The sequence below is a fragment of the Salmo salar genome, chromosome ssa09, assembly GCF_905237065.1.
Source record: "Salmo salar chromosome ssa09, Ssal_v3.1, whole genome shotgun sequence".
Taxonomy (NCBI): domain Eukaryota; kingdom Metazoa; phylum Chordata; class Actinopteri; order Salmoniformes; family Salmonidae; genus Salmo; species Salmo salar.
The window spans coordinates 129,022,509-129,045,737 of record NC_059450.1 but is presented as its reverse complement, the minus strand read 5'-3'; the positions used below and the strand labels follow the sequence as shown (position 1 = coordinate 129,045,737).

Here is a 23,229-nt window from a genome sequence, read left to right as displayed (position 1 = left end):
GCGAGAGAGACGTGTGTGTGTGTGTGTGTAGAGAGGTGCGTGTGTGTGTAGCGAGAGAGGCGGCGTGTGTGTGTGTAAGCGAGAGAGGCGCGTGTGTGTGTGTGTCGAGAGAGGCGCGTGTGTGTGTGTGCTTAGAGAGGCGCGTGTGTGTGTGTGTGAGAGAGGCGCGTGTGTGTGTGTGCGAGAGAGGTGTGTGTGTGTGTGCGAGAGAGGCGCGTGTGTGTGTGAGCGAGAGAGGCGCGTGTGTGTAAGCGAGAGGCGTGTGTGTGTAAGCGAGAGACGTGTGTGTAAGCGTAGAGGCGTAGGTGTGTGTGTGCGAGAGGCGTAGGTGTGTGTGTGTGTGTGTGTGTGCGAGAGAGGTGTGTGTGTGTTTAAGCGAGAGAGAGACGTGTGTGTGTATGCGAGAGGCGTAGGTGTGTGTGTGTGTGTAAGCGAGAGAGGCGTGTGTGAAGGCGTGTGTGTGTGCGAGAGAGACGTGTGTGTGTGTAGCGAGAGAGGCGTGTGTGTGTGTAAGCGAGAGACGTGTGTGTGTTGCGAGAGAGACGTGTGTGTGTGTGTGTGTGTGTGTGTAGAGCGAGGCGTGTGTGTGTTTATGCCAGGCGTGTGTGTGTTTAGCAGCGAGGCGTGTGTGTGTGTGTAGCGAGCGAGGCGTGTGTGTGTGTGTTTAAGCGAGGCGTGTGTGTGTGTGTTTGCGAGCGAGGCGTGTGTGTGTGTGAGAGCGAGGCGTGTGTGTGTTTAGAGAGGCGTGTGTGTGTGTTTAGAGAGGCGTGTGTGTGTGTGTGGCGAGAGAGGTGTGTGAGCGAGAGAGACGTGTGTGTGTGTGAGCCCGAAAGAGACGTGTGTGTAGGCGTGTGTGTGTAGCGAGAGAGGCGTGTGTGTAAGCGAGAGAGGCGTGTGTGTGTGTAAGCGAGAGAGACACGTGTGTGAGCGAGAGAGACACGTGTGTGTGTGTGTGAGCGAGAGAGACGTGTGTGAGCGAGAGAGACGTGTGTGAGCGAGAGAGACGTGTGTGAGCGAGAGAGACGTGTGTGAGCGAGAGAGACGTGTGTGAGCGAGAGAGACGTGTGTGAGCGAGAGAGACGTGTGTGAGCGAGAGAGGCGTGTGTGAGCGTAAGCGAGAGAGGCGCGTGTGTGTGTAAGCGAGAGAGGCGTGTGTGCGAGAGAGGCGCGTGTGTGTGTAAGCGAGAGAGGCGTGTGTGTGTGTGTAGCGAGAGAGACGCGTGTGTGTGTAAGCGAGAGAGGTGTGTGTGTGTGTGTGTGTGTGTGTGTGTGCGAGAGAGGCGCGTGTGTGTGAGCGAGAGAGGCGCGTGTGTGTAAGCGTGTGTAAGCGAGAGACGCGTGTGTGTAAGCGAGAGGCGTAGGTGTGTGTGTGTAAGCGAGAGAGGTGTGTGTGTTTAAGCGAGAGAGAGACGCGTGTGTGTATGCGAGAGGCGTAGGTGTGTGTGTGTGTAAGCGAGAGAGGCGTGTGTGACGGCGTGTGTGTGTAAGCGAGAGAGACGTGTGTGTGTGTGTGTGTGTGTGTGTGTGCGAGAGACGTGTGTGTGCGAGAGACGTGTGTGTGTGTGCGAGAGACGTGTGTGTGTGTGTGAGCGAGAGAGACGTGTGTGAGCGAGAGAGACACGTGTGTGTGTGTGTGTGTGTGTGTGTGTGTGTGAGCGAGAGAGACGTGTGTGAGCGAGAGGGATGTGTGTGTGTGTAGCGAGAGAGACGTGTGTGTGTGCGAGAGAGAGACGTGTGTGTGTGTGAGAGCGAGAGAGACGTGTGTGTGTGTGTGTTTGCGAGAGAGAGACGTGTGTGTGTGTGAGAGCGAGAGAGACGTGTGTGTGTGTGTGTTTGCGAGCGAGAGAGACGTGTGTGTGTGTGTGTGAGCGAGAGAGGCGTGTGTGTGTGTGAGCGAGAGAGACGTGTGTGTGTGTGTGAGCGAGAGAGGCGTGTGTGTAAGCGAGAGAGGCGTGTGTGTGTGTAAGCGAGAGAGGTGTGTGTGTGTAAGCGAGAGAGACGCGTGTGTGTAAGCGAGAGAGACGCGTGTGTGTAAGCGAGAGAGACGCGTGTGTGTAAGCGAGAGAGGCACGTGTGTGTGTGTGTAAGCGAGAGAGGCGCGTGTGTGTGTGTGCGAGAGAGGCGCGTGTGTGTGTGAGCGAGAGAGGCGCGTGTATGTGTGAGCGAGAGAGGCGCGTGTGTGTAAGCGTGTGTAAGCGAGAGACGCGTGTGTGTAAGCGAGAGGCGTAGGTGTGTGTGTGTGTAAGCGAGAGAGGTGTGTGTGTGTGTGTAAGCGAGAGAGGCGTGTGTGAAGGCGTGTGTGTGTAAGCGAGAGAGGCGCGTGTGTGTAAGCGAGAGACGCGTGTGTGTAAGCGAGAGACGCGTGTGTGTAAGCGAGAGACGCGTGTGTGTAAGCGAGAGAGGCGTGTGTGTAGCGAGAGAGACGTGTGTGTGTGTGTGTGTGTGTGTAGCGAGGCGTGTGTGTGTAAGCGAGCGAGGCGTGTGTGTGTAAGCGAGAGAGACGTGTGTGTAAGCGAGAGAGACGTGTGTGTGTGTGTGTGTGTGTGAGCGAGAGAGACGTGTGTGTGTGTGTGTGTGTGAGCGAGAGAGACGTGTGAGCGAGAGAGACGTGTGAGCGAGAGAGACGTGTGTGTGTGTGTAAGCGAGAGAGACGTGTTTGTGTGTGTGTGTGTGTGTAAGCGAGAGAGACGTGTGTAAGTGAGAGACGTGTGTGTGTGTGTGTGAGCGAGAGAGACGTGTGTGTGAGCGAGAGAGACGTGTGTGTGTGTGTGTGAGCGAGAGAGACGTGTGTGTGTGTGTGAGCGAGAGAGACGTGTGTGTGTGTGTAAGCGATAGAGGTGCGTGTGTGTGTGTAAGCGAGAGAGGCGCGTGTGTGTGTAAGCGAGAGAGGCGCGTGTGTGTGTGTAAGCGAGAGAGGTGTGTGTGTGTGTAAGCGAGAGAGGTGTGTGTGTGTGTGCGAGAGAGGCATGTGTGCGAGAGAGGCGCGTGTGTGTGTGAGCGAGAGAGGCGCGTGTGTGTAAGCGTGTGTAAGCGAGAGACGCGTGTGTGTAAGCGAGAGGCGTGTGTGTGTAAGCGAGAGACGTGTGTGTAAGCGAGAGGCGTAGGTGTGTGTGTGAGCGAGAGGCGTAGGTGTGTGTGTGTGTGTGTGTGTGTAAGCGAGAGAGGTGTGTGTGTGTTTAAGCGAGAGAGAGACGCGTGTGTGTATGCGAGAGGCGTAGGTGTGTGTGTGTGTGTGTGCGAGAGAGGCGTGTGTGAAGGCGTGTGTGTGTAAGCGAGAGAGACGTGTGTGTGTGTGTAAGCGAGAGAGACGTGTGTGTGTGTAAGCGAGAGAGGCGTGTGTGTGTGTAAGCGAGAGACGTGTGTGTGTAAGCGAGAGAGACGTGTGTGTGTGTGTGTGTGTGTGTGTGTGTGCGTAGCGTGTGTGTGTAGCAGGCGTGTGTGTGTGTAGCGAGGCGTGTGTGTGTATAGCGAGGCGTGTGTGTGTTTAGCGAGGCGTGTGTGTGTTTGAGCGCGAGGCGTGTGTGTGTGTGTTTAGCGAGGCGTGTGTGTGTAAGCGAGAGAGGCGTGTGTGTGTTAGCGAGAGAGGTGTGTGAGCGAGAGAGACGTGTGTGTGAGCGAGAGAGACGTGTGTGTAGGCGTGTGTGTGTGTGTAGAGAGGCGTGTGTGTTAGCGAGAGAGGCGTGTGTGTGTGTAAGCGAGAGAGGCGTGTGTGTGTGTAAGCGAGAGAGGTGTGTGAGCGAGAGAGACGTGTGTGTGAGCGAGAGAGACGTGTGTGTAGGCGTGTGTGTGTGTAAGCGAGAGAGGTGTGTGTTTAAGCGAGAGAGAGACGCGTGTGTGTATGCGAGAGGCGTAGGTGTGTGTGTGTGTAAGCGAGAGAGGCGTGTGTGACGGCGTGTGTGTGTAAGCGAGAGAGACGTGTGTGTGTGTGTAAGCGAGAGAGACGTGTGTGTGTGTGTGTAAGCGAGAGAGGCGCGTGTGTGTGTGAGTGTGTGTGAGCGAGAGACGTGTGTGTGTGTGAGCGAGAGACGTGTGTGTGTGTGAGCGAGCGAGGCGTGTGTGTGAGCGAGCGAGGCGTGTGTGTGAGCGAGCGAGGCGTGTGTGTGTAAGCGAGCGAGGCGTGTGTGTGTAAGCGAGCGAGGCGTGTGTGTGTGTTTAGCGAGGCGTGTGTGTGTGTTTAGAGAGACGTGTGTGTGTAGAGAGACGTGTGTGTGTAGAGAGACGTGTGTGACGGCGTGTGTGTGTGTTTAGAGAGACGTGTGTGTGTGTGTGTTTAGAGAGACGTGTGTGTGTGTGTGTTGAGAGAGGCGCGTGTGTGTGTGTGAGTGTGTGTGAGCGAGAGACGTGTGTGTGTGTGTGTGAGCGAGCGAGGCGTGTGTGTGAGCCGAGCGAGGCGTGTGTGTGTTTGCGAGGCGTGTGTGTGTTTGCGAGGCGTGTGTGTGTGTGTTTAGCGGCGTGTGTGTGTGTTTGCGAGGCGTGTGTGTGTGTTTAGCGAGGCGTGTGTGTGTGTTTAGCGAGGCGTGTGTGTGTTTAGAGAGACGTGTGTGTGTGTGTGTGTGTGTTTAGAGAGACGTGTGTGTGTTTAGAGAGACGTGTGTGTGTGTGTGTGTGTGTGTGTGTGTAAGCGAGAGAGGCGCGCGTGTGTGTGTAAGCGAGAGAGGCGCGTGTGTGTGTAAGCGAGAGACGCGTGTGTGTGTAAGCGAGAGACGCGTGTGTGTGTGTAAGCGAGAGAGGCGTGTGTGTGTAAGCGAGAGAGGCGTGTGTGTGTAAGCGAGAGAGGCGTGTGTGTGTAAGCGAGAGAGGTGTGTGTGTGTGTGAGCGAGAGAGGCGCGTGTGTGTAAGCGTGTGTGTAAGCGAGAGACGCGTGTGTGTAAGCGAGAGGCGTGTGTGTGTGTGTGTAAGCGAGAGGCGTAGGTGTGTGTGTGAGCGAGAGGCGTAGGTGTGTGTGTGTGTGTAAGCGAGAGGTGTGTGTAAGCGAGAGAGGCGTGTGTGTGTGTAAGCGAGAGAGGCGTGTGTGTGTGTGTGTAAGCGAGAGAGGCGTGTGTGTGTGTGTGCGAGAGAGACGTGTGTGTGTGTGTGTGTGTGTGTGTGGCGAGAGAGGCGTGTGTGTGTGTGTGTGTAAGCGAGAGAGGCGCGTGCGTGTGTAAGCGAGAGAGGCGCGTGTGTAAGCGAGAGAGGTGTGTGTGTGTGTGTGTGTGTGTGTGTGTGTGTGTGTAGCGATTGAGGTTGTGTGTGCGTGTGTTCAAGCGAGAGAGGCGTGTGTGTGTGCGAGAGAGGCGTGTGTGTGTTGCGAGAGAGGCGTGTGTGTGTAAGCGAGAGAGGCGTGTGTGTGTGTAAGCGAGAGGTGTGTGTAAGCGAGAGAGGCGCGTGTGTGTGTAGCGAGAGAGACGTGTGTGTGTGTGTTGCGAGAGGTGTGTGTAAGCGAGAGAGGCGCGTGTGTGTGTAAGCGAGAGAGGCGCGTGTGTGTGTAAGCGAGAGAGGCACGTGCGTGTGTGTAAGCGAGAGAGGCGCGTGCGTGTGTGTAAGCGAGAGAGGCGCGTGTGTGTGTAAGCGAGAGAGGCGTGCGTGTGTGTGTAAGCGAGAGAGGCGCGCGTGTGTGTGTAAGCGAGAGAGGCGCGTGTGTGTGTGTAAGCGAGAGAGGCGCGTGTGTGTGTAAGCGAGAGAGGCGCGTGTGTGTGTGTGTAAGCGAGAGAGGAGTGTGTGTAAGCGAGAGAGGTGTGTGTGTGTGTGTGTGTGCGAGAGAGGCGCGTGTGTGTGTGTAAGCGAGAGAGGCGCGTGTGTGTGTGTGCGAGAGAGGCGCGTGTGTGTGTAGCGAGAGAGGCGCGTGTGTGTGTGTGTGCTTGAGAGAGGCGCGTGTGTGTGTGTGTGAGCGAGAGAGGCGCGCGTGTGTGTGTAAGCGAGAGAGGCGCGTGTGTGTGAGCGAGAGAGGCGCGCGTGTGTGTGAGCGAGAGAGGCGCGTGTGTGTGTGAGCGAGAGAGGCGCGCGTGTGTGTGTGTGAGCGAGAGAGGCGCGCGTGTGTGTGTGAGCGAGAGAGGCGCGCGTGTGAGCGAGAGAGGCGCGCGTGTGAGCGAGAGAGGCGCGCGTGTGAGCGAGAGAGGCGCGCGTGTGAGCGAGAGAGGCGCGCGTGTGAGCGAGAGAGGCGCGCGTGTGTAGCGAGAGAGGCGCGCGTGTGAGCGAGAGAGGCGCGCGTGTGTGAGCGAGAGAGGCGCGCGTGTGTGAGCGAGAGAGGCGCGCGTGTGTGAGCGAGAGAGGCGCGCGTGTGTGAGCGAGAGAGGCGCGCGTGTGTGAGCGAGAGAGGCGCGCGTGTGAGCGAGAGAGGCGCGCGTGTGTGAGCGAGAGAGGCGTGCGCGTGTGTGTGAGCGAGAGAGGCGTGCGCGTGTGTGTGAGCGAGAGAGGCGCGCGTGTGTGAGCGAGAGAGGCGCGCGTGTGAGCGAGAGAGGCGCGCGTGTGTGAGCGAGAGAGGCGCGCGTGTGTGAGCGAGAGAGGCGCGCGTGTGTGAGCGAGAGAGGCGCGCGTGTGTGAGCGAGAGAGGCGTGCGCGTGTGTGTGTGAGCGAGAGAGGCGTGCGCGTGTGTGTGTGAGCGAGAGACACTGAGTAAATACCATCATGTACCCAAACAGGGCCTCTGATGTACCAGACCAGTTAGCTCAACAAACAAACTGGAGGTGAGGTGACGACCACAGTAGTCCATGCTGAGTGTGATGTATTAGCAGTGTCTGGTGACCCCGGTCCTCAAAACACCACTTTGAAGACCAAAAACATTAGCCTTCAATCCACATCCATTTCAAGGATTGCAGTGCCATAGTTTAACCAGATCTTTCAACTCAGCCGGTGATTACATGGTAGCATCCCTGTCCACTCCTGTCTGTAGGTAACTGTTCTGTGTTGGATTAAAGAGTCAACCTGAAAATCATTGGACATCTGCGACTGACTTTCCACACTAAGGGGTTGAATCCTAACCTGTAAATACTCATGCATACCTTGAACTTTCCCACAAATCAAGCATTGATCTAAATGTGGATATGTCAGGATTATTCACTGAGATCAATCCATTAATCAATCAAATAGATTTATAAAGCCCTTTTTACATCAGCAGATGTCACAAAGTGCTGTACAGAAACCCAGCCTAAAACCCCAAACAGCAAGTAATGCAGATGTAGAAGGACGGTGTCTAGAATTTGACCCTGAAGTTATTGGGGGCTTTTATGTGTGTAGTTTCCTCAGACAGACCCTCTGGTATCCCCTCTCTCTCCTTCCCTGTATCCGTAGCCACATCCTCAGTCTGCTCTACACTCTGCCTGGAGTTTATTCCCAGCTCCTGATGGCATTTCCTGAAGTCTATTGTACTGGGGCAAGCTTGATCCCTCATCCCAGAGTTCTCTTTCCTTCTCGTTCTCTTTCCTTCTCGTTCTCTTTCCTTCTCGTTCTCTTTCCTTCTCGTTCTCTTTCCTTCTCGTTCTCTTTCCTTCTCGTTCTCGTTCTCGTTCTCTCTCGTTCTCGTTCTCGCTCTCTCTTTTCCTTCTCTTTCCTTCTCGCTCTCTCTCTTTCCTTCTCTTTCCTTCTCGCTCTCTCTCTTTCCTTCTTTCCTTCTCGCTCTCTCTCTTTCCTTCTCTTTCCTTCTCGCTCTCTCTCTTTCCTTCTCTTTCCTTCTCGCTCTCTCTCTTTCCTTCTCGCTCTCTCTCTCTTTCCTTCTCTCGATTTCCTACAGGACGTCTCTCTGCAAGTCTGTACCTGTGAGTTTGGGGGCTGTGTGCACGTTCTCGCTCATGATAGACTAGGTAAGCGATGCAGAAGATTCCTGGAGCGGCTCACTGTCCCTATCAGAGACTGAAGCACTGTGTGTGTGTGTGTGTGTGTGTGAGCTTTGGCAGTCTGCAGCATGGTAAGTACCAGCCTATTGTCTGTGTTCTGTTGGCAAGGGAGAGGGAAGCTAGGCTACATAGGAGGAGGGGCTGGGTGCTGCTGCAATTTAACCTGCTTCTTTTTATTTTAGAGGGCATGAGACAACGCTAGCTCTGACCTATCAGCTGGGAAGATGTCTGGTAGTCTGGCTAGACATCTGTTTAACTGCTGTGTGTGATTCATTCAGCCTGACTATCAGCAGGGAACAGGACCATAGAACCGTACCTGGCTGCCCGTGTCATGTTATGACTGGTCAGTCTGTGTGTTGTGGGTACTTGTTTTAAAAAGTAGGCTACCCCCTTGCTGCAACTAAGGTCAAAGGGACGTTGTTAGTTTGCGCCTGATTGTTATATGGCAGTCTGATGGCTGTTGGTAAGGTGTTTGGAGGTTAAGGGTTGGGTGAGGAGAATGGATTATGAACCTTGTAGTGCAGGAGTTGGTAAATTGGTACTCTTGAGGGTGTGTGCGTGGGGGAATTGTACGTACATTCATGACCACTACAGTGATACCAAGCCTTCAAGTGTCGTCTATAAAGCCTGTATCAGTTGTACATCGTTTCAAGTGTAAGGTGTTTTTCTGCTAGTGTGCTGGTTGGCATGCATTCTTTGCACATTTTTTTCCATATGGCTTTTTGTGTATTTGGTCTCTGATGTTAGAGGAGTGGTCTACTATAGATCAGTGTTTATTGTTTACTGCTGCTCTTATGGGCTGATGAGGAGAACTGGACGGAAGGAGAGATTAGGAGAGGAAGTGGACAATTAGCCTTGGTCCATATTAAAGACCCGGCCAGGCCAAAGATACCCCACCCGCCTACTGTGGGTAACAGTTGCCCAGAAGTAGCACAAAAGTAGTATGCCAAATTACAATTAGCATTATATCAATTTGCAAGTTCAGGAATGTCTGAAGAATGCACATAGAAAACGAACCAGGCATGCATACTCCTCTGGGTACAGGGCAGGATATTGCTTGGCCAGTCAACATATATGAGCATGACTTTAACAATCTATTGACTGCTGGCTAGGTCCATAAGCTTGGGATAATGTTCCAGTTGGTTAGTCTCAGGTGAAGCCCAGACTCCAGATGTTATGAGTAAAGGCTTAGCAGGCCAATACCCTGAGATCTTTAGCATCTGACGTAACAGCTGAAATGCCACTGCTCTGTCTTAAGTCAAAGACCCTGGAGTCTGTAGTACAGGTCTGTAGTACAGGTCTGTAGTACAGGTCTGTAGTACAGGTCTGTAGTACAGGTCTGAGTCTGTAGTACAGGTCTGAGCCTGGAGTCTGTAGTACAGGTCTGTGACTACATAAAGGTCAGGGGAGGATTAGACTAGAGGCCTGTTGCTTATTATGCTAACAGCTTCATAATGGCTGTCGCCAGGGGGGATATAGCTTGTGGTGTCTGACCTGTCAATCACACAAGTGTGCGTACGTGTAATGTCTGACCTGTCAATCATAGACTCTAACAGCCTCATCACAGGCTGAGGAACGTCACTCATATCGTTATGGACATAGTCCCCGGTCACCTGGGAGATGAACCGTGAACGCTCAGTCGCTAGGCAGATGACCCAGGAGGGAGCTGGCTGGAGGGCAGAGAGGATGAGTGACCGGTTCAAAACAAGATGTCACGCCTTTTATACTTAACCTATCAGTTATTGGATCCAGATTTGGATGAGTCTAATATGTTAATGGGTCCATGACTGCATGTTAAACTACTGCGCTAAATGGAGCACCTGAATATTGTGTAATTAGAAATCCGCTACATAAGCTGGTGTTAGCCTAGTCATCGAGCTATTCAGCCCATTGAGAACATTCATTTTTCTGTTATGGATGAGCATATCATTATTAGCACTTGTTTAGTATTTCTATGAAATGCTCTGAGCTAATGGCTGTTGGTGTGAGTCATCGAGCTATTCAGGGAGAAGCTGTTATGGCGGTGTTTGGAGAGGCAGAGACTGAGCTTTACATGTTCTCTTATCTCAGCGTCTGTTTTTGTTCAGCCCCGTTCTTATCCGGGGGAAGTGTGTGTGTGTGTGTGTGTGCGCGTTCAAGACTGTGCACATCTCTACTACTTGGCTGTAGTGTTCAGGTGTTGTCTTATGAGCTGAGCAAAGGCAAGAATCACTAACGCCAAATCGCTTTCATCTCCAAACCAAGTATGTCCTCACATTGGAACTTGCCAATTGAGACATGCAGAGAGGGACAAACTCAGTCTGTGCACCCAGTCCAAGTTCACAGGCTGGCATGTGCACGGCTGCCCGTTCTGCTTGCTGAGCCAATCTGAATCTACCTGGAGGGTTCTGTGGTCTTTTGGTCATGCTTTGATTTCTCTGGCCTTACTTCGTCTACTATATGAGGAAATACAGTGTTGTTCACTGTATGAAGACTGTTTCCTCTGGCTCTTTAGAAGGCAGGCATCCCAAACAGGCTGAGACTGAGGACCCATCCTGAGAGAGAACCTAACATTAAGTGTATTTAACACTTCTACTTTCTGTGACTGTTAACCCAAATCCCAAGGGACGTTCAGTCTTCCTGTGAAAGGAAATGGTTTTCATTTTAAATTATGCTCAAGTACTGCTATATTATTTAGGGTTTGGCAATATTTAGGGTGACCTCTTCTATGATATGCTACTAAAAATATTGCGATATCTAAGACAATTGTTTTGTGCCTTTAATGACTAAATCATTAGACTGTGCAATTTTTTATTATTTTGCGAAACAAAATATGGCTTAGTTAATTCATTTAGACTTAATTTTCAACATCTTGATACAGCCTAACTGATAAAACTGCACTGTTTTTGATTTGTAAAGTTAAAATGGATTATAGTCTTGCACATCAAGATAAATCGTCTTGCACTTCACAATATGTCATCAATGTTAAATATCACAATATTCGATTTAATCATATCGGCCCAACCCTAATATTATTACATGAATTTTCATAACACAGGCTGTTTCCAACATTGTCTATAGGAGGGCTGTTCTATTCTGGTCCTGGAGGGCCAAAACACTTCAGATTTTTGTTTCTACCTGGTAGTTAATTGCGCTCACCTGGTGTCCCAGGTCTGAATTAGTCCCTTATTAGAAGGAGAAGATGAAAACTGGAAGTGTTTTGGCCATCCAGGACCGACATTGAAAAGCCCTGGTCTCCAAATATGGGACCTGTTCTACATCGTATCCATTAAGACTAAAGGATTTAGACCCTTGAGTAAAACTATCCCACGGATTCCATTCTAATATAAGCATTTTCTTCCTGTCTCCTTGGAGTGTCCTTCTTAAAAGCCTTCCCTCCTTTCTAGAGCTGACTGACTGTCTTGTAAAAATGGAAATGAGAGAGGGTAGTAGTCTATATAGTCAGTGTGGTGATTCACTGGAAGACGTGAAGAGACAGCAGAGACAGAGACTGAGACAGAGCACACTGGCCCATACAGACCGACTATGTCAAGGGACAAGGTGTGGCTCTGAATCCTAAACAATTTTTATGTGCAGCGGTAAGACACAACAATTCTTATCGGTGCCCCTGTTCCTCTTGGAGAACCAGAACTCGCATCAAGTTTTAATAACTGTTTGAACCAAAGTGAAACGGGAGGTACTACAGTACCTGAATTTGTCCAATAACAACACTGATTTTCATTTTCCGTTCCAAACTGTTTTACTATTTCTAATAGGTGAGAAAGCCAATAAACTGGTAGTAAGTGGTAATAAGCACATCACAATGTTATAATAAGGCCCCCCGGCCCCGGGCCTTCAGCAGACTGATCTGGGCTCATCTCTCAGGTCTCTCTTGTGACATAATGGGATAACCGGTGAGTGGAGACACTGAGGGAGGGACGCTGGGGAAGAGAACTACATTCAGAAAAGAGAAACGCAAGAGTGCAGATTCCCTCTCCAGACGTATTCTATCATAACTAGGCTACTGTACGTCTAGCTACAGCTGAGCATCCGTCTTTCCATGCAGCTGTGTAATAGGCCAGGATGACTGGTACTTTGCAGAGTTGCATTGCTGCAGAAATGGATACTGGTCCTGTAAAGCATTTTTAATAAGAGTGCTTTAGTAGCTGTAGGGGTTGGGGGACCCACGAATATGATGACGTATTCAGACAGAAAAACTAGCATGCAGGGTCACCAGGTGCAACCTTCGCTTATGACAGTTATGAGATTAATAAGCATTTAATGTCACCCATTGAGGAATAATCTAACCTTTTAGGAACTAATATACTTCACCTTCACTCCCTGTAGAAAACCACAGGTTTGGTTTTCAATTTAGCCAAAAGAAAAGTTGCCATCTAGTGTTACTATAGTTTTGTTAGTTAGGGATGTCTAGATACCGGTTGTTCTTCACTTCATTTAGACAAGACCCTCCTCTACTGAGCAAGACAGGAAGTTCAGTCCAGACGCTGACATCACTCCTTCCCTTATTAAATCTGCTCACCACACAATGTCAACACTGTGTCCAATGGCAACCATCAGTTCTAATTTACTCCTGGCCCCTCTTTAAAGTCAACATTTTGATAAGGCCGTTTTTGGAGCTTGAGATCACACAAGGTGGTATTATATTCATGTAATGAGGACGACCGACAGACAGGCTGGCTGGAATGCACTGTAACCGTTTAGTAATAGTCCACAGTTCCACACACTGACCTCACTCTCAAAGGGCAAAACTCCGTTCACAGCCCGGCTACTAACCAGATGTTCATACATTGTTTTGTCTGACTTGGTTATTTGCAGTCTCAGGTGTCTGTCGTCTGGCTGCATATTTTCTCTTCCTCCACTGTTTGGGTACAACAGACCCTAGCTAGTCTAGATCAACATCACTAACAGACCCTAGCTAGTCTAGATAAACATCAACATCACTAACAGACCCTAGCTAGTCTAGATAAACATCAACATCACTAACAGGCCCTAGCTAGTCTAGATAAACATCAACATCACTAACAGACCCTAGCTAGTCTAGATAAACATCAACATCACTAACAGACCCTAGCTAGTCTAGATAAACATCAACATCACTAACAGACCCTAGCTAGTCTAGATAAACATCAACATCACTAACAGGCCCTAGCTAGTCTAGATAAACATTAACATCACTAACAGGCCCTAGCTAGTCTAGATAAACATCAACATCACTAACAGACCCTAGCTAGTCTAGATAAACATTAACATCACTAACAGACCCTAGCTAGTCTAGATAAACATCAACATCACTAACAGACCCTAGCTAGTCTAGATAAACATCAACATCACTAACAGGCCCTAGCTAGTCTAGATAAACATTAACATCACTAACAGGCCCTAGCTAGTCTAGATAAACATTAACATCACTAACAGGCCCTAGCTAGTCTAGATAAACATTAACATCACTTTCTGGGTACTAACAGGCCCTAGCTAGTCTAGATAAACATCAACAATACCTTCCCATGCAGGTTTACAACAAAGTGCTTTGTTCTCTGTCTGGAATTGAAAGTAATTATTCAGCTGCAGTTTGAGCTTTACAGTGATCTAGGGGTCATTGAAAAGCAATAATAATCTCTGGTTTCCTCAGCTTTGGGTAAATGGGTGAGAGTATAGTGAATGGTAAAGCACTAGTCTGACGGAAGGCCCCAGGTCTCTGTCAAAGGTATAGGGATGAGGATAATTCAGGGCTATTGATTTATAGCTAAATGGAAACGCAGACCTTTGTTCAGCTTGGCTTCTGTAACTGGAACACAGAACACTATAAACAGCAACAAAAATATATATTTATACCCCAAAAATATGTTTTAAATAAGCCTGATAACAAATACAGTTCAAATGACCAACTATAATCAACCTTGTGTGTGTGTGTGTGTGTCTTTCTCTGCTCATTCCGTTGTAGCTCTTTCTTGAGACGTCAGCAAAATAAAGCAGATAAAAACAGCCCCTACAGCCTTTTGAGTTGCTGGAAATCCCAGTTCTACCGTGTAGAGGTATCATTTGGATCTGTGTTGCCCACCATGAGTTCTGGTCGTAGAGAGTGCGAGAGAGAGCCCATTTTGGACAGAGGAGGTATGGATGGATGACCGGGGCCACACTGGCCAACCCTGCACAGGTGTGCCATCCAATTCTACACTCACTGCAGAGACTGGGTAGGCACACTGGTTGTGGTGCAGTGCTTTGTTATTGCCTAGTGGGAACTATCCAGAAGCCTGTATCCATCTAAAGGCCATTGCTTTCATAGAGAACTATCCAACTGTGCATTAGAGGGGGAAAAACGCATCTAAAGACATGAGGTCATATGCCGTTGGCACTCAGTGTTTCCTCCGAAATATATACTGAGGGTCCTCCGAAATATATACTGAGGGTCATAACTAAGTATTTGATAATAGTTCTCCTTCCATCTGTCTCTCTCTCCTTCACTCCCTCTATTAATCTCTGATGGCCTCTGTCTTTCGTTTCTTCAGCCCTCTGACAGAACACCTCCTCGCCACGACCTCACGAGCCAATTGTTTCTCCACACCGGCTTGTCGGGGATAAAACAAAAGAGGGTTGAGGAATGCTGCTTGTGCAGCCTGGTTCCAACAGGAACATTTAGCTGGGTCAGATAAAGGACCTCAATTGAATGGAGGAGGAAGTGCAGGTTCAGCACTAAGGACTTCTCCTCATGTGGGGGCCAGGGCTGCTGTGGGCTGCTGTGGGCTGCTGTGGGCTGCTGTGGGCCGCTGTTCGTGCAGAGGCGGTTGATAACTGGTGATGTGGAAGTTCGGTGAGAGCTGTTAGATTCTTCAACATTCCATCTTCTTGTGATCAATGTGTTTTTAATGATTTTAGTTGATCTGAGAAAGCTGATAAGGCATTTTGGTCTCTATTGTGAAAACTCTGTTCTCATAATGTTTTACCTGTCCTGAATTAACCTCAGTGGAGAATAGCAGTGCCTTTGAGCCTATTCGGCATAGCCTACCCTGGCTTCATAAGAGCCAGGTTGCATTGACTGCTGCCCTACCCCTAGAGAGAGACTCTGTCTCACACACATCACATGACTGAACCATACTTGGGGTGCTAGTTGTCCTTGTCTACAGGGCAGTAGCATTTCTGTGTGTTCAGTTAGATCGCTGTGTGCATTACAATTATTGTCCCACTAGTGTGATGCAATGCTCTGCTATTTATAATAGCCATTGGCATTTGTCATTGTTATCAGGTGTTGTTTTATGACGTGGGGTTGTCGTCATTTTCGTGTGTGTGTGTACGGCATGTCTGTGTGTTTGACAAGCTGTTTCATGTGGAGGGCACTAGATGGCGCCAGCTCTCTGCCAGCTCACTCTGGTGTCAGTGTTGTACCCAGGGGAGTCTGAGGACCTAGTGTCTACAGTGCTACGTGCCTCAGACACAGGAGCACAGTTTGAGCAACCATGTGTTTTCCTGTCTCATTTGTCTTCCATTTGATGAAGGTCTGTTGACCAAAGGTTTACACAGTAAATGACTCACATTTGTATCTGATCTAAGTGCATCTGATTTACATCTGACTTTTTTCTATACTATTCCAATTAGGAAATAAGACTGTTCTTGTCACAGAGAGGCAGAGGCCATTTTGGGACTTGGGAGTTCCAATAGCTTGTATCCTGTCTGTCAGTGAATAGTAGTTTCATCATCAGGTATGCCATTCCGGCCCCTCTGGCCCCGTGCCGGATGACCCTACAATGTAAACTGGGAGAAGCCAGGCATTTTAATTATGTTTGGGAATATGATCCGGTAGAGTCTCCAAAGACAGCAGTTTGTGTGTGTGTGTGTGTGTGTGTGTCCCATCTCTTGGGGCATGCTGTCAGCTCCTTCAGACAATCCTGATTATCAGTCCCTGATGAGAGTATTAGAGAGGACCAGGGCCCATATTTACAAAGTGTCTTAGAGTATGAGTGCTGTTCTAGGATCAATTCAGCCTGTTAAATCATAATGAATAAGAGGGCAGACTTGGATCAGCACTCTTAAGACGCTTGGTGAATACAGGACCTGGACTCAACAGACTTTCAATACTACAGGAAGTAGTATTGACACCACAGGGAAGTGGGCATGGCACTCCAGTCTGCGTGGAAATGGAAATGTCCCCCTCTCACCCTCCAGCCAGCCCTGCACATTTCTCACAGCTTTACAGGATCTTAGTGGGGTTTTACCATACTGTATGGTCTGTATAAGAGGATACTGTCTACTGCTTACAGTATTCATTACACTGTCTATATGTTGGTCGCTGACAGTGATGATCCTATAGGTTGGGATCTGGATCTGATAGTGGTCTACAGTAATCCAGACAGCCTCTCTTCCCAGAGGCTGACAGTGTGGATTCCTCTCACAGCAAATCTGTCAAATGAAGATTAATGTGTATGGGCTGAATCCCAGCTCTCTCTCTCTCTCTCGTAGTCCTAGATTAGCTGAATCCCAGCTCTCGCTCTCGTAGTCCTAGATTAGCTGAAACCCAGCTCTCACTCTCGTAGTCCTAGATTAGCTGAAACCCAGCTCTCGTAGTCCTAGATTAGCTGAAACCCAGAGGAGTTGTGCTTCTTAATCTACATATTGAGGACAATGACTCTGGTTAAGCCTATGAGACCGTCTGTCTGAATGCTGCTGGAACTGAGAGAATCACGTTTCTCCTTACTTCAGTCCTGGACTGCCTTTACAAAGACATTACAAAAGACTGAGAAAATGTATGCGGCTCAGTCTTTCTGCTGTGCCCATTCATTTGACTTTAAACCTTGCTGTAAAATGGGAGGGAATAGCGTAATCGCAAAAAACGAATTCCCTAAGAATGAGTAATGCGTAGCCTCCCAGCAAGATTATGGTAAATCTTTATATTATGGCTTAGTACGGTGACTGACTAAAGTGTGTGTGTGTGTCTGTGTGTGTGTGTGTCTGTGCGCGCGCGTTGTATCCACATTGCGTACATGTATTTTTTGGATCTTACCATTTGAAAAGTATTTGAGCGTGTGCATCCCTTTTGTGCCCTGTCCACACAGATGCATGTGACATGTACGTACACACACACTGGAAAGACTATTCTGCCCCACTGCAGTACCCCTCTTGCCCTGGTACTGCCAGCTGAGATGCTAGGGGGGTTGGATGGGGGCAGTGAGCGGTGCTAGAGTCTGGGGTGCCTGTAGCCTGTATGAGTACTAAGTGATGAGTTGTGCTTAAATTAAACTCTTTCTTCCTGACTGTTTGACCATTAGTGACACAAACGTGTGTGTGTGTGTGTGTGTGTGTGTGTGTGTGGATGCGCATGCATTTTGCACAAGCACAACATCTGTGTGTGCATTGTGGAGCACAGCTGTGGCTGTGCAGAATGAGGACAGCAGGGGCTTGTTTAAAAGGCGACAGGGCAGATGTAAAGCTTCCAACAGTGCAGCATCTCTCCTGAAGGAAGGAGTGACAGAACAGCGCTACTGCTACATCTGCATCTAATATACATGGGCTGCACACAGTGGTCAGAACTGAGAATGGGGTGGGATTATTCAAATATACACCACACAGAGTGGTTGGCAATGAGCCAAGGGGCATGCAAAACAGAGCCCTGAAGTCTGTAGCAAGGGGTCTGGTTATGTAGATTTGATATCAATTGATTGGACGAGGGTAGGAAAAATGGGTGTGTTTATGTACTGAGGTGTATTCTGTGAGAGGTGAAGTGACAGTAGGACTGAGGAGCTTTTCAAGGCCTGTTTACTGTCTCCTCTGATCTCTCTTTTGATTTGGGTTCTGTCTTCTTATTGGGGGCTTTTATTTTCATGTCATTGGGGTCCCAAAGGAGAAAATGGCAGCAAACTCTGAAACAAACAGCGACTCTGAGGTATGTGTGTGTGTGTGTGTGGTAATGGTCTGTATTGTTTACTCCTCCACTATAGTGGTAATGAAACTATATTTGTCTTTGCCAGCTTCTCCCCTGAGCGTATGGTTGAGGTTTACCACTATATCAGTCTGCAACACAACACTACAAGTTGCTTTCAGTCTGTTTGGTATAAATATCAGTCGGTGTGTTCTGTGTGAGCATAATTCTGCATTAGGCTTGACATTCTTCTTCTCAACCCAGCTTTATACTGTGAAGTGCTTGGTATGATGTGCATGGCTTCCCATGACTTTAAACACGTGTTGGTTGTTGTTGCCTTGTGTTCTGGCACCACTGCAGCTGGGTGCTGGTTGCCTGTTGTGAGAGGGGAGGCACCAGTCTTTCATAGGGATGTTAAGATGTCTATATTGATTAATGTAACAACAGCTGAATGCACTGTGCGTGAGTATTGGTTTTGGAGAGTTAGCCTACCTGCTGCTGCGGCAGTGCAGATGTTATTGACTGGGGCTCTCTTCCTGTCTGATAGTGTCAGTTTAATGGCATTTTGCTCAAGTCTTATAGCACCAGTCTACTGTAGATGTGCTGTAATATATTCCAGGGTTGGGGTGTAACTGATTATATGTAATCTGATTACAAAAAAAACGAATGGTTACGTTACCAGCAGAAATATTGTAATCACATTACAGATACTTTTTAAAAACGAATTAATGCCTTCTTGGATTTATAAAAAATCAGAAAGGATGTTTGTGAGAATATACATTGACACAACCCATTCAATTCTGCATTTTCAAAAAAGGCGCAAGTTTAAGTTTGTTCCACAAGTCAGATACCACTATGATGACACCAAATGCATTTGATGGATTGTTTGTCTTCTTCTAATGCCTCCTTAAGGGAAAAGTGATCCAAAAGAAATCAGTTTACGTTACTGAGTTTGGGCAAGCTGAAAGTTACATTACTGATTGCAATTTTGGACCGGTAACTAGCAACTGTAACGGATTACATTTAGAAAGTACTTCATACACTCCATGACCACCTCTGTATGTAAGATGAGCACCTGACTTCCCTTGGGCTGTTCTGGCAGAGCTGTGTGTGTCTGTATTGGCAACCCCCCCCCCCAACCATCTCGCTCTCCATTCTGTCTCTTTTATAGCACGGTCTCACTCAGACACACAGAGCCCTGCTGTACTGATCTAAACAATCACAGCATTCACACAGAGCAGATCACATATGTTCACTGCATCACCACCTGCACCCGGGTAAGCCACAAGGGTGAACCTCACTGGTGTTCTACTCAAACATTAAACCAAACACTCCACAATGTGCAGACATGTTAAAGGGAATTCGCTCATAAATGAGATTGAGGTAATAGCCTAAGTTCCAAAATGAGTGTTTATAGGTGATTTCCACAGAACTAGAATGAATTATATTTAATGTTCTTTGGATGTTCTGAGTCTACTGTATGTATGAATGTGTCACACCAGACTCGCAGGACTTTGGTGGCCAATGGCGCATTTCCCATCTAGTCTACAGAACATCCAGTAAAATAGTTTGTATTTCACAGGGGTGTTAACCTCTCATTTCACTTAAGATGCTGTAAAATAAAGCATTTCCTCCAGGAGGGGGAAATTAACATTCAGAATTAAATGCATAGTCTGACTATACTCACGCTTAATAAAGTCATTTTCACAACCGGACATTGAACGATAGCACCATAATTACTATACTGTAGTTTTACTAGATAGAAATAAGTGTGCTGATTTTTTTTTTTTTTTGAATTGCCTGTAGTAGAAATGTGCTTTCATCACATGAGGTCAATAACAACATGCTGTACAGTTTCTTTATGGCTCTCTGGGGCTTGTGATTGCATTTCCCATGTCTACGCACACACGCGCAGGTTGGTGTTTTCTGTCATTAATCTTGTTCTGGAGGCAGCTCTGCAGAGTGGTGCTGACACAGCCACAAAGTCATCATATCCAAACACACTCCTAACCTTTTAATTTGTACAATATAGCACATTTTAACATTGCAGCTGGCCTATCTAAGTGGAAATTGCTCAGTTCTGCCTCCAGGAAAAGACTCGTGACAATAATCGTCAACCTGCCACACACACACTCCATGTCCTATGGAAAGCACTAAGCTGCCTGGTCCTCTGAGTGCAACAGTAGTGGCAGTTAAACCCTCTACCTCGCTCCAACAGTAACAAAGCAGGGTACTGTTGCCAACCACAACTACTGTTCTGTTGAATTTGGTTTCATATCCTTTCATTGTTTCTCTGAGACTGTATTATATAGTCTAACCAACCATCAACCTTTTACTCCGTCAGTCAGGAAAAAAAACGTTTCCCCTTCGTTCCCACATCCCATAATTTCTTCCCCTTTTTTTGGACTTAGTTGATGGCATGTTGACAATGGTCTCTTTGAGGGCAGACAGTAGGTTGAAGTCCCCTCCTAAAGGTAAACATTAGCTTCTTCAATAAGCATGTGAAGTAACCCACAACATGACATTTCTAAAGTGCTTATAAGAACTCATTAAAGATTATTGAATATCTTCCACAAAAATGGGTGCAGAGTGAATGCATTGTGTGCACCGCCACGGACCAGAGTGAAATAGTTATATTGTGGCTTCACTATGGCATGTTACTCCTACTGACCTGAACTATACAGATAGAAAAGTTTGAGATCACCAATGTTGTCACATGTAGTTATTGTGACAGTACATTGTCTGGCTGAGAAGTCTGCGATTTGTATTTATTAAGGATCCCCCACTGCCAAGGCAGCAGCTGTTTTTCCTGGGGTCCAGCAACATTAAGGCAGTGTTATATACAATTTAAAATATTTCATGACATTACTTAACACTTTTCACAACACATTAATTGTTTTCCCGCAGGCCACTACTCTACTACCACATATCTACAATACAACATCCAGTGTGCATGTCTTATCATGTATATGTGTAAGCATGTGTCTGTTCCTCTGTGTGTGTGTGTGTGTTCACAGTCCCAGCTGTTCCATAAGGTGTATTTGTTTTTTTTAAATCTGATACTACTGCTTGCATCAGTTACCCGATGTGGAATAGAGTTTCATGTAGCCATGGCTCTACGTAGTACTGTGCTCCTCCAATAGTCTGTTTTTGACTTTGGTGGCATGTCTTGTGGGGTATGCATGGGTGTCCGAGCTGTGTGCTAGTATTTTAAACAGACACCTCTGTGCATTCACCTTGTTAACGCTTCTTACAAAAACAAGTAGTGATGAAGTCAATCTCTCTTCCACTTTGAGCCATGAGAGATTTACATGCATATTATTGTTATCTCTAAATGTACGGGGGGAAAAAAATAAAAAATAATATTATGAAATGTATGCATTCACTACTGTAAGTCGCTCTGGATAAGAGCGCCTGCTAAATGACTAAAAATGTAAATTTAAGGGCCAGCCGTGTTGCCCTGTTCTGAGCCAATTTAAATTTTCAGAGGTCCCCCTTTGTGACACCTGACCCCACGACTGAACAGTAGTCCAGGTTCGACAAAACTAGGGCCTGTAGGACCTGTCTTGTTGATAGTGTTAAGAAGGCAGAGCAGCGTTTATTATGGACAGACTTCTCCCCATCTTAGCTACTGTTGTATCAACATGTTTTGACCATGACTGTTTACAATCCAGGGTTACTCCAAGCAGTTTAGTCTCCTCCACATTATTTATTACAGCATTTAGTTGAGGTTTAGGGAATGATTGGTCCTGTAGAGATTCTTCTGTACTGTAGAGATTTTTACCCATCACATTTTTCTTCAGAGCAGAGAAAGCTTTTTGTTGTGTTGGACTGACTGCTCTGTAAAATCTGTGGAATTAAAGTTTTAAGATAAGATCACAAACGTTCATACAAATCATCAACAGCTGATGCACGTTTTCAGTTTCTGACTGCAGCTTATGAATGTTCCACAAGATCTGTAGAAGTATTTTCCAGTTAAGTGCCTTAGTTATTGCTCAAGGGGCTGGCCACCGCAGCAGTACCTTGGACTTGAACCAGCAACTTTCTAGTTTCATGTGGTTGGTATGCACTAACTGCATATGAGACCACCAGGTTAATCTTACTGGAGGAGTCACTGTATTGGTTTACTGTGGAAAAAAATTCAACCTACACTAATCGGGTGAAAATGATTCGTACTACAGAATAATGATTTCTACTAGTAATTGCGGTGAGAGGCAGTAGTGTTGCCTGTTGCGGATATTAACTGGATCAGGTCCCAGGTGGGTCCCACTGCTGTGAGCCTTTGAGCATGGCACTTAAGTTAATTAGATGAAGTATTCAGCTGAATAAATGGGAAACGTGTCTTACCAGTATGTTATTGATAACGTAACAAAAGGTGGAAAATTCAAAGCGTCTAAATACTTTCCGAATGCACTGTATATTATTATGTTAGTCTAGGAATATACAAGTTCTACAATATGATAGAGACATTTCCATGAATGCTACTGATTTGTTCATCAGATGTGATATAGGTGGGACATGCAGTAGGACTGTGGTGTGTGTGGTTTTCTGGTGTGGTTTCTGGTGTCGGTCTGGCTCAGCTCAACCATAGGCTGGTGTTTTCTAGCTAGCCGATCATGTGTTTTTGTAAGCTTATTGGTGTATCAGCCTCTGGAACTATGTTGAGCTCAGCAGCTCAGATGCTCCGCTGCAGCCCTGTTGGGTGACTGGGGTGTTTCAGTTATACGTCAAGAGACCATTCAGATATATAGCCTAATTTGTTTGACTGTGTGCTTTAGATTTCTCCTTTGGAATTTTCTCAAAGGAATAGTGTGACTAAATGGAATAAGAAGTTAAATTAAGATGTAAACTGTACAGTTATGACTTAATTTACTAAGACAAATGTTGTCAATGTGACTATCATTTACATTATCACAACCTGTTTGTCTATTCTTATTAGTTGTGATTTAATTCAGTTTGACTGATTCTCTCTCACTGTATGTAGTCAACTCTTCCTTTCTTTTTTTAAGGAATTGAGGTTGTTATTATGTTGAACCAATGATAAGCACATCAAAGGGATCTAAAGGAAAGCAGACCTGCCAACATGCACGCATTTTGCGTACCAACTACGCAATTCTTTGTCCATGTACGAGATCTGAGTTAAATAGGTGTCCCGTCAACGGGACAGTTGTAAATCATGCAGCGCCTTGTGTCACGATCACAGATTTTAGAGATACAAATATCGGTACATATAAGTGTCTTATATCGGCTGAAAGCTTAAATTCTCGTTAATATAACTGCACTGTCCAATTTACAGTAGCTATTACTGCGAAAAAAATGCCATGCTATTGTTTGAGAGCTCCTAACAACAAAACACTTTTTTTCACCGTGATAGGTTTGATAAATTCCCCTCTGAAGTTGAAATGTGTACTTACATTCTGAAATCTTGCTCTGATTTATCATCCCAAGGGTCCCAGAGATAACATGAAGTGTCGTTTTGTTAAATAAAATCATTTTTCATATCCTAAAAAGGTCCATATAGCATGCTTGATCGATTTTGTATTTCCACTCGTTCAAATTTGCAAAGAAAGGAAT

At 47.1% G+C, this 23,229-nt stretch overlaps 1 protein-coding gene across 3 annotated transcripts in view; it reads left to right on the top strand.

Moving 5' to 3' along the window:
- Positions 1-23,229, top strand: part of LOC106612835 (septin-4) — an 83,615-nt gene that overhangs the window by 42,335 nt on the left and 18,051 nt on the right. Inside the window, exon 1 of one of the 3 annotated variants that reach the window (XM_014214402.2) lies at positions 7,640-7,775. The exons of 1 other annotated variant lie outside the window; for it this stretch is intronic. Coding sequence is in view for 1 of the 2 variants with exons in the window: in XM_014214400.2 (XP_014069875.1) it covers positions 17,644-17,679 (36 nt within the window). In the remaining variant the exon portion in view is untranslated. Of the gene's footprint in view, positions 1-7,639; positions 7,776-17,525; positions 17,680-23,229 lie in introns of those variants that run through there. One more of the 3 variants, XM_014214400.2, reaches the window with a different exon arrangement.